Source organism: Merops nubicus, unplaced genomic scaffold (assembly GCF_000691845.1).
Source record: "Merops nubicus isolate BGI_N331 unplaced genomic scaffold, ASM69184v1 scaffold29412, whole genome shotgun sequence".
NCBI lineage: Eukaryota > Metazoa > Chordata > Aves > Coraciiformes > Meropidae > Merops > Merops nubicus.
Window position 1 is genome coordinate 1 of NW_008594726.1, and position 9,462 is coordinate 9,462.

Here is a 9,462-nt window from a genome sequence, read left to right on the forward strand (position 1 = left end):
AAATGGTCCTTCCTGGCAAAGTCAGCTGCAGCCATGGCTGGGCCAGGGGAGGAGGGAAGTCTGCAAGGACCACAGCAGCTTTCTGGAGCCTGGGGCAGCTCAGACCATGACCCCCTCGGCCTCTTCTTGTAGGAAACCTGGGGTTGGGGAAGGCTGAGCAATGCTCCGGGCCAGGCAAGGGATGCAGAGGGTCCCAGTCAGGAGGAGGTGGAGGGGAACCCTCACCCCAGCACCCCACTGTGCTCAGGGCTACCTCATTCTTGTGGGTCACCTGTGGCCATGGACATGGCCCTGTCTCTCTCAAGGGTGGATTGTTGAGTAGAGGGAAGTGTCTGCCATGGGCAGAGCAGCTCAGGTACCTGCAGCTTGCACGTGGGATGGTGCACACAGTTTATTAGAGCTCTGGGTAAGCAGAAGAGTCCCCCAGCAAAGGTGAAGAAAAGAAGAGGAGGCCACAGTTTCACCTGGAGGAGTTTTAGGTCTTTCCCAAGCACCTGGTAGCTGTTCTGGTCCCAGTGCACAGCAGGTTTGCTCAGGAGTTGCTAGCCTCATGCAAAGGGGTGCAAGGACCAGCACTGGTCCTTGTACACACCTATGGATTTGTTCAGCATACATTTATCACCTGGCCAGGACAGCCAAGACTGGCCCCAGTGGAGCAGGAGGGTGGGCAGGCACTGGCAGCTGTGGGATGGGTGCTGAGGCCAGTGAAGATGGACACCAAGTGCAGCAGGCATTGTTGAACCAGCTGGGTCCTCAGCAGCACCACAGCCCCAGGCACTAGGCAGCCAGAGCCAAGCCTGAAACCAGCTTTTCCCCAAATCTCTCACGGGCCATTTCCTCCTCCCTGCCACACGCCCACCCCAGGAGCACACGCTGGGCTGTCTCTTCCCTGGCTTTGGGCACAGCCCACGGCAGCCAAACGCTGGGGCCAGCAGGGAGGAGTGCCTGGGTGCCAGGCACCCTGGGTAGGACTGGCTCTGGAGTGGAGCAGGAGAGCTTGCCCAGGAGAAACAGCACCAAAGCAGGGTCCCAGCCCCTTTGCCAGCACACCCAGACAAGGCTGCAGAGAGCCCTGGAACGCCCCTCCTCCTTCTGCCCCTCCTGTGGAGCACACAACCAGCCAGCTGCAGGGCTGGTGCTGTAGGCAGTCCTGGGCTCGTGGTCCATCTTCACCTGGATGCCCAGCTTGCCCTGATCCTGGTGATGAGCTGAGCATGTCTCAGCCACCTCAGGTGGTTTTCAGCTTGAGCACCTTGGAAAGCGGCTCCTTGGCACTGGAGTAGAGGAGGTAGGAGCCCTCAGCAGTGTGAAACACCTCCCAGTCTCTACAGCCAACCGTGGGGAGGTGGTGAGCCGTGACGAAGCCTTCGTAGCCTTGCCACCTGCACAGGGAGGGTAGTTAGCTCTTGGGGCACAAGCTGGGCACCTGAAGGGGGGCAGAAAAGCCAAGCCATGGGGCTGGCATCTCCCACCTCCCTGCTATGGGTCAAGGTGGAATGTCCCTCACTGGGGCTTCTCATTCCCACCTAGAAACCTCTCCAGAAACAAGGAGCAGTCCGGTTTGTCCTCCCTGGGCAGATGCACCAGCATCTGCAGAGGGTCCCCCCCACCACTGGGCTTCCAAGCAGGTTTGTCCCTGCTGGGAACAACCCCCCAAACCCCCAGCCCTGCCCTCCCACAGCAGTACCTGTAGATAATACTGTTAACAGAGAAAGTGAGGCCATCAAAGGAGTTTGCTACCACCAGAAAAGAGTCATCTCCCACCGAGAAGAACTCCCAGTCCAGGGCACTGAGGGTGAAGCAAGCAGAGGGGTGGGTGAGATGGCCCCTCCCTGGCCAGCTGAAGAAGGGGCTGTGTGTCTGTGGGGCTGAGCCCACCCCACACCAACCTCTGCCAGCCTGAGAATACACAGAAACCCCCCTGCTCTTCCCAGGCTGTTCCTGAAAGGAAATCTACCCTTTTCCCCCAATCCAGGGCATTCTCCTAGCTCCTACCAGGATTTACTGCCAAGGCCCTGCCACCCATTGTCCTCCCCACCAGTTCCAGCCTCTGGCAGCATGAAAAGCCTGCATGAATCCTCCAGGAGACCTCCAGGTTGCTCAAGGGGAGGACATGGACCGAGGAGCACCCTGACCCTTTGCACAGGTACCTGTAGGTGAGGAGGTCCTGGAATTTGACAAACATCTGGGCAGTGATGTTCAGCTCATAGATGGAGGAGTTGATGGCATAGAAGTTAGAGGGTGCTGGCATCCCGCTGTCGTAGCTGTGGCTGTTGGCAACAGCCAGAAAGACTCTGTCCCTGATACGAAAGACCTCCCAGTCAGCAGCACCAAAAGTCTGTTGGGAAGGAAGCCACATGAGGAGCTGGATGTGGACAAGCCTCTGCAAGCCAAGGATGCTGCAAGGTGTGGGGGGACCTGCTGGAGGTGCAGCGGGGAAATTACCCACTCCTAAAACCCTCCAAATAAAATAATAAACCTTGCTCCATCACTCCTGATGGGAGAATCAGTGGGAAACTATTATTATTATTATTTCCAGAGGAATAAAGAGCCTCTGTAATTATTCACTTGCTTGTCCAGACCCAGAGAATAGAGTTTGATCAGTGGCCAAGCCTTACCAAGATAGACTGGAAGAGCTGGAAAGAGCCACTCAGCCAGATGTAGATGTGTGAGTAGATCTTAGTGGATGTGCCATTGAATGTGTTAGCCACAGCTAGGAAGGAATATGGCCCGATGGTGAAAAATTCCCAGTCATAGGCTCCAGAGGTAGGGATGGTCTGGTTGGTTTCAAACAACCCTGTCCTGGGGTTCCACCTGTATATCACACTGTCTATGTTGTGGTTGTTCCCTGGGGAAGACAGACAGACAGACAGACATGCACCATGAGGAAAAGGGACACCTGCCTTGTGTAAGAAACAAGACCCAGAAACAGGTTCAGCAATGTAAAAGGTTGCAAAGCTCTTTGCTAGTGCCCAATTGTTCCCCAAGATGCAGAGAAAAAGACCCCAGGGCTCCATCCCTGCCTCGAGGCTCCATCCCCACAGAGGCAGCTCGTTCCCAGGTGTGTGCTGGCAGCCTCCTGGCAGCCCCTGGCCAAGGAGGGATGGGAGGGTGCCCCACACGAGCAGCTCACTGGGGTGCCAGCATCCTCGGGTGGCCAAGCTCTGTCCCAGCCAAGTCCCTGAGCTACTGCCCCCACGGGGTGCCACCACCCTTCACACACAAGATCCCACATCTGGGAGGGGGCACAGCTGGAGCAGCACCACACTGGTGTTTCTCAGAGCTCCTTTGCCAAGCTCCTACGCTCAGCTGCTGAGTGCTGGAGCTGGCCAGGGACCTCCAAGGGCTGAGCCCTGCTGATGGCATGGACTCCAGAAAGAGGGAGGGGATGCCACGGCCTGCAGCTTGCTCAGTGCTGAGCACCCAGGCTGAGGCCACCAGCACCAAAGCACGTGCTCCTTCCAGCTCCTGGGCTCCATTCAAGCACCTCAACCTCACGTTGAGCTTTAAGCCTGGTGCCAGAGGAGATGGTGCCTTAGGAGCCATCCCTGCTGGCAGGGAAGGAGTCCACCAGCTGAGGGACTGGAGCTGGCTGGAAGCATCCTGGAGAGCAGATCCCAGCCCAGAACTCCAGGCCTGGGAGGGTAGTGAGGCTGGATCACATCTACAGGGTACCCAGGGAGGAAGGGACATCAGCAGGCTCCCAGCTCCCCTTGGTTTCTTGTGCACCCACAAGGCTGAGGCTTTGCCTTCTGAAAGGGCTCAGCCCCTGCAAACCCGTGCAGCTGCCCTCACTGTTACCTAGTACTTAGCACTGGGGGAATAAATGAAAAGAAGCAGAGAGATTCAGCAAAGACACCATCCCTACTCTTATCCTTCTCCCCCACAGTCAGAAACCCAGAGGGAGACCGTGTCAGCCACCTCCCCAAGTGCTCTCCTCTCCTCCAGTGCAAGGGTTCAGGCTCCCAAGCTGCATCCACCGACTCCCTGGCTTCACCTGCACTCCTGCAGAGGCTGCCTGGGGAGCAGGAACCTGAGGTGTTCCCCCAGCAACGGGAGGATGCTCTCGAGCAGGGTGCTGTGCATCCCCCCAGCACCCCCCCAGGGCTGCCTGCCCCAGCAGGGAGCAGAAGGCTGGGTACCTTGCCTGTGGTTGACCACAGCGAGGAAAGCCTCCCCCTCGATGACAAAGGCCTCCCAGTCTCTGGCGCTGTGCGTGCTGATCCTCTGGTAGGTGAGGAACTTCTCCTGCCTGCGGCTCCACTTGTAGATCACAGAGAACTCCTGACCCCTGTCGTTCTGCTCAAAATTAGCCACCGCCAGGAAGATCTGAAAAAATAACAAGCCAGGACGTCTTGGTTTTCTCTTCTCAAATTGGCGTGGACAAACACGGGCAGGGGGAAGATGGGAGGGGTGGGGGGCACATGCCCATGGGATGCAAGGCCAGGGACCAAGCTGAGTGGTGTGTGGCAAGGCAGCTCTGGCTGGCAGGGGTCCCCGAGCAGCCCCCAAGCAGCACAATGCCCCTGAAGGGGGATGGGGACATGGGGGGGCTGTGGGGGTGACCGCTTGCGTGCAGAGCTGGGGCGAGGAAGAGACCCGGAGCTGGGCAGGGGGAGAGCTGGGGAGACAGGCTGGGCAGGGAGTGCTGCCAAACCTTCCCAGGGAGGAAAGGTTGTTCAGAAGACAAAGCACAGCCATGGTAACAACAGCTGGGAGCTTGTGGGAGCAGGTGCTGTGTTCTTCTGGCTCCACCACCCCAGAGCGTTTCGTGCAGAGTGGCAGAGGTTATGTCTCAGTTTGGGCCACAAAGAAACACAGGGACATGGTCCACAAGCAATACACTGCTGGTGGGGGTGGTCTCCTGCCTCCTGCCCAGTGCAGGACCCTGCCAGCACCAGCCTGGGGCTTTGTCCAGCCAAGGCTCAGCCACCTCCAAGGACAGAGACCTTCCACCCTGTGCTGGGTCCACATGTCCCTCCAGGGAAGATGCATCCCCAGCACTGGGCAGGTCTCCCTGAGAGCACCCCCATACAGGAAGACCCTTCAGAGCATCTCTAAAAACACAGCTTCAGAGGGCCTGGATCTAGCCCCACAATTCAGGAGCCTGCTGTCCCCCACTCTCCATTGTCAGGAACCACCAGGAGACCCTAACAGTGCTCTCTGATGCTCATCACCCCAACCCAGCATCAGGAGGTCCTGGTGCAGTAACAAGGTGCTACAGAGGTGCCTCCTACTTGCAGTGTGTGCAAGGAACCCAGGCTGACTGGAGAGATCCATAGCACTGCTGGTGCAACACCTACCTGGTCACCACCTCCATGCAGAAACGTGCCAAGCAAGGGCAGATGCACCCAGGGTGCTGCCTCTCTCCCCAGGCATTCTGGAGCACCAAGACTAGCCCCGACTAGAAAACCTGTCCCATGCTGAGCAAGAGGAAGACCATCCTGCCTAGTTAGACTGGGTTATTTTCAGTGAAAACCTGAAGGCAACCTCAGAGCATGAACCTTGGTGAGCAGCCGGGTGCTTTGCTGTGGGAGAGCCACAGGGAGCTGGGACACCTGAGCCTGCCCATCTCTGTTAGTCAAAGTCCAGACTAACACTGAGGAGTCTCAAGGCAGTTCCCATCAGCAGATAAATCCAGCTGAGGAGCCCATCTCCTGCCCATGAAGGTTTGGCAAGGTTTACTGCAAGACCCAACTTTCAGGCAGGTCACGAAGGATGTGACCCATTTGTACCTGAGCAGCAGCAGCTTGCTGGTGCCATCCAGCCTGGAGGCAGGACTTCTGCCTGTCCTTCTGTGCCCTGAAGCACAGGGCTCGAGGTGGGGGAGCCCTGCAGCCACCCTGTATGGCATCTGGTGACAAAGCCAGAACAGGTCATGCCTGAGGGGGAACGCCAGCTCCTCTGGAAGCTCTGCACAGAGCTGGCTCTCAGCAGATGTTTATTTGGCTTGCCTGGGGCTCCTCACAAAGTGATGTAGCTCCCTAGGGAGAGCAACCAGACAAATACTCTGCAGAAGTCTCATGGCAGATTGGCCAGGGGAGGAAAGATGGCTCCAAAGTCCTGGAATCACTTAAAAGCAAGAGGGCTTAAAAACAGAAGGTTGGACTCGGTGGGTCTCAGGAGGGAGCTACAGGCCCCAAAGGCTTTCTAAGACCACAGGTAGGTGATGATGCCAGAGCAGACCTTATCCATGGCAGGATGCCCACCACACTCAGAGGTCAAGGAGGGCTTTGCTCTCTGTGCTCCCACGTCAGGAGCTCTGTCCCCTCAAGAGCAATGCCTCGCTTCACAGTGCCAAATGGTGATCAGAGCAAAACCTGCTCCCCAGGGTGGTCAGCCTTTGTGCAGGGTGCAGGCTGAGCCATGGGCACACCCAAGCCAGGCTGGGCCACAGCTCTGCCCTCTGCATGAAGGACATTTTGAGGCTGGCACTCACTACATCTGAGGCAGGAGCAGGGAAAGCCTGCTAGAAATGAACCCCAGCACGTGGTGAGACCCAGATTCAACAACTGGCTTTGGAGGCTGACCTTACAGACATCCTGGAGATCCCTAGGGAAGAGATCAGAGCGCTCCAGATGCACAATTACCTGTGCTGCCAGCATCAGTTGCTGGAAATGGCCTGGGTGGATGTAGTTGTGTCTTGGCAAAAACAGTAAAACACAGTGGGCAGCCCACAGATCAGCCAGCAGTCCTTCAGACAGACCCTTATTGGCTGAATCTGTGTGTTGGCATGACCCCATCAGAGAGAGAGGAGAGAGAGATTCACCCTTTAAACCACGCCCAAGACTCAGGGCTTCAGAGGAGAAGCCAGCATTGGGCAGTAGCAGCTGAATAGACTGAAATACAAAGGCACTGAAATAACCCTCCAGGCAGATTTACCTTCTTTCCTATGGTGAAATACTTCCAGGACTGAGCTTGGTAGGTGGGGATGTTCTGGTAGGGCACAAACTTCCCATCAGTCCACTTGTAGATGGCTGATCCCGGGGGGGTGTACCGGTTGGCAGTGGCTGCAAACAGTCCCACCTTTGGGATGGTGAAGACCTCAACACCCATTGTCTCAGAGTTGGTCATCAGGTTCTGGTACTCCTCCACATAATCCAGCCTTTGTTTGACTAGGGAATCACAAAAAAAAAGAGGGATGAGGTCCAAACCAGATGACTGTGCCTTGAGAGGTGCCCCACGTTGTACAGCAGAGCTGGCTCAGCAGCACTCCTTGCTGTATGGAGCTTTATGGGGGGAAAAGGTCCTAGAGTCACTGGTGGTCAAGGGCCAAAAGCCAAGGGGGTGGTAAAAGGCCTGACTCCACTTCATTTGGCAGCACACCCAGCTCCATCCACCCCTGCCTGCTCTCTGGTGGAGGGCAGGGCTGCCAAATGCTCTGCTCGGTCGTCTCCCTCCTCTGGGAGGGAGGAAGAATGACATGCTACAGGTTTTGATGGCTTCTTACCAAGTGGGTTGGTATATTTATCCTAAAGAGAACAAGGAGGAGATGAAAAACCTACAGCAAAGGGTCCTGGGCTGCTGAGACCCGTCAAGTTAGCCTGTGCCTACCTGCAGCAGCCCTGCACCAGATGTTTTCTCTGGCTGGAGTCAGCATGAGCTCTGGAAGAAGTCAAGGAAGACTAGGCAGAATTAATGCCAGAAATCAGAACAGAAATGCTAAAAGCATGAATGGCAAACGGGTGGGCACTGTAGGGGACAGATGGCAAAAGAAGGGCTACAAGAAAGGCCAATGTTGGTGGCACCAAGGGGCACAGGTCAGCAAGATCCCAGCACAAGGCCTACTTGGGAAAACAAGGACACAGTGCCAATTCTGATGATTTCCAGAGGCAGGGAAGGATGGGAAGTCCAGCCACTGCCAGTTCCTGTGGAGAACAAATAGCTCATCCAAACCCATCATGTGGGCACCAGCGTATGAAACCCCCAGGAGAGGGGGAAGGATGGCTTCCTCGAGGTCTTCACCCCAAAGTGCTGTCAAGGGTGAGCCTCTGCTCCTCCTCTGCTGCAGGAGCCTCCCTCCAGCCCCGCCAGCCCCCTGCACACCAGTACCTTCCAGCACAGAGATCCAGGTGCTGCCATTGCAGAGGTACAGCCCTCGTTGGGAGGCATTGAACCAGAACTGTGCCTTCTCCTGCCTGCTGCAGGGTGGTCGGGACCCCAGGGTCACCTTCGTGTCGGTCTCTGGGCACAGAGAGGAGCAGGGCAGAGGCCTCAGCACCCACCACAGAGATGCAGCAAGGCTCATCCCCCTGCACACAGGGAGGGTTGGATGTCCCAGTCCCATCCTGAGGACAGGCACCAGGGAATGGGGGAAACAGCATCCTGGCTCCGAGCTGGGAAGCCATCAGCTGAGAAAGCCCTGGAGGGCTGGCACCCGTGGGGCTACTGGCACGAGCCCAGCACTGCCAAGGGACCTGGGCACGGGCACTCCAGCCCTCCAGGGGGATTTTGGACAGGGGTTCCACCTCACATGCATATTGAGAAACAGAGGGTGCTGGGGACTCTTCCCCTCTGCTCCTGCTCTGTGCCCAGCCCCACGCTAAGAGCCTTCCTCAACAAGGGCAGGAGGAGGCCAGCCAAGCCTGTGCCACAGGGAGTTACTGACCGTAGGGGTATTTTAGCACCTCGTTGCTCGCTGGCTTCGTGGGAAGATCCTGGAGGATGGTGGGGACAGAGAGTGTTGCCACTTTGAAGTTCCTGGTGGTGCATATGCGAGGGGTGGCATCGGCTCCTGGCAGCAAGACAAGCTGTCTCAGCAAGCCCTGGCAATGAGGGAGGAGCAGTAAGGAGAGTGAGTCCAGCAAGACCAAGAAATGGAAACTACAGGTGATTCATGCCCTGGATTTCCCTCACACCTCTTGCTCATGCCCTCCCTCCTGGGCTGTGGAAGCCTCTGCAGGATTCACAGACATTTATCAGATCCCTGTTACACGTCCAGCCTGCCAAAATCTCCATCCTGGGCAATTTAACAGGTGGTGCAAGGGGAACGTTGGCAAAGGGCTCATTAGCTGCAGATGGCTTTGACAGCCTCCACTTTTCCCTACCAGCCACAATCAGGCCCTGCTCTGACTTCTATACCAACGAGACTGTGTCATCAACTGTCTTCCTACCACTGCACCACTGACAGCATCCTCTTAAAAACACCTTTGTCCCCCAAAGTGCCAGCCACCAGCACTGTCCCTTGTGTGCCCACACCCAGACGGGCCTTGACCCCAGCAGTGGGACCCTCGGCCACCTCTGCTGCCCACACCATAGCTCAAGCCCTGGCAGCATAGGGGGCTCAAAGGGGGGTGCAGTTTGCCCCACAGCCAGCCCTGCACCACGGGGCACCTACCGTGAACACGCCTTTCCTTCTCCTCCTGTTGCCCAGGTAGAACCTGGCTCTCTTCACTGACAGAGAGGCTGGAAATGGTGTCTCCACCACCCTGCAGATGGGCAGAGAAGAGGCAGGGGACAACT

The 9,462-nt window shown here is 57.0% G+C and overlaps 1 protein-coding gene across 1 annotated transcript in view; it reads right to left on the reverse strand.

The window, feature by feature from the left end:
- Positions 1-1,228: 1,228 nt before the first annotated feature.
- Positions 1,229-9,462, reverse strand: part of TSPEAR (thrombospondin-type laminin G domain and EAR repeats) — a gene marked incomplete at its 5' end in the record, with an annotated part of 8,559 nt that continues 325 nt past the window's right edge. Inside the window, 9 exons of the mRNA XM_008935861.1 lie at positions 1,229-1,382; positions 1,688-1,789; positions 2,151-2,338; positions 2,619-2,848; positions 4,143-4,329; positions 6,883-7,115; positions 8,053-8,184; positions 8,609-8,765; positions 9,338-9,462. The exon at positions 9,338-9,462 is cut by the window's right edge and continues 5 nt beyond it. Of these exons, the coding sequence (XP_008934109.1) occupies positions 1,229-1,382; positions 1,688-1,789; positions 2,151-2,338; positions 2,619-2,848; positions 4,143-4,329; positions 6,883-7,115; positions 8,053-8,184; positions 8,609-8,765; positions 9,338-9,462 (1,508 nt within the window). The remainder of the gene's footprint in view (positions 1,383-1,687; positions 1,790-2,150; positions 2,339-2,618; positions 2,849-4,142; positions 4,330-6,882; positions 7,116-8,052; positions 8,185-8,608; positions 8,766-9,337) is intronic.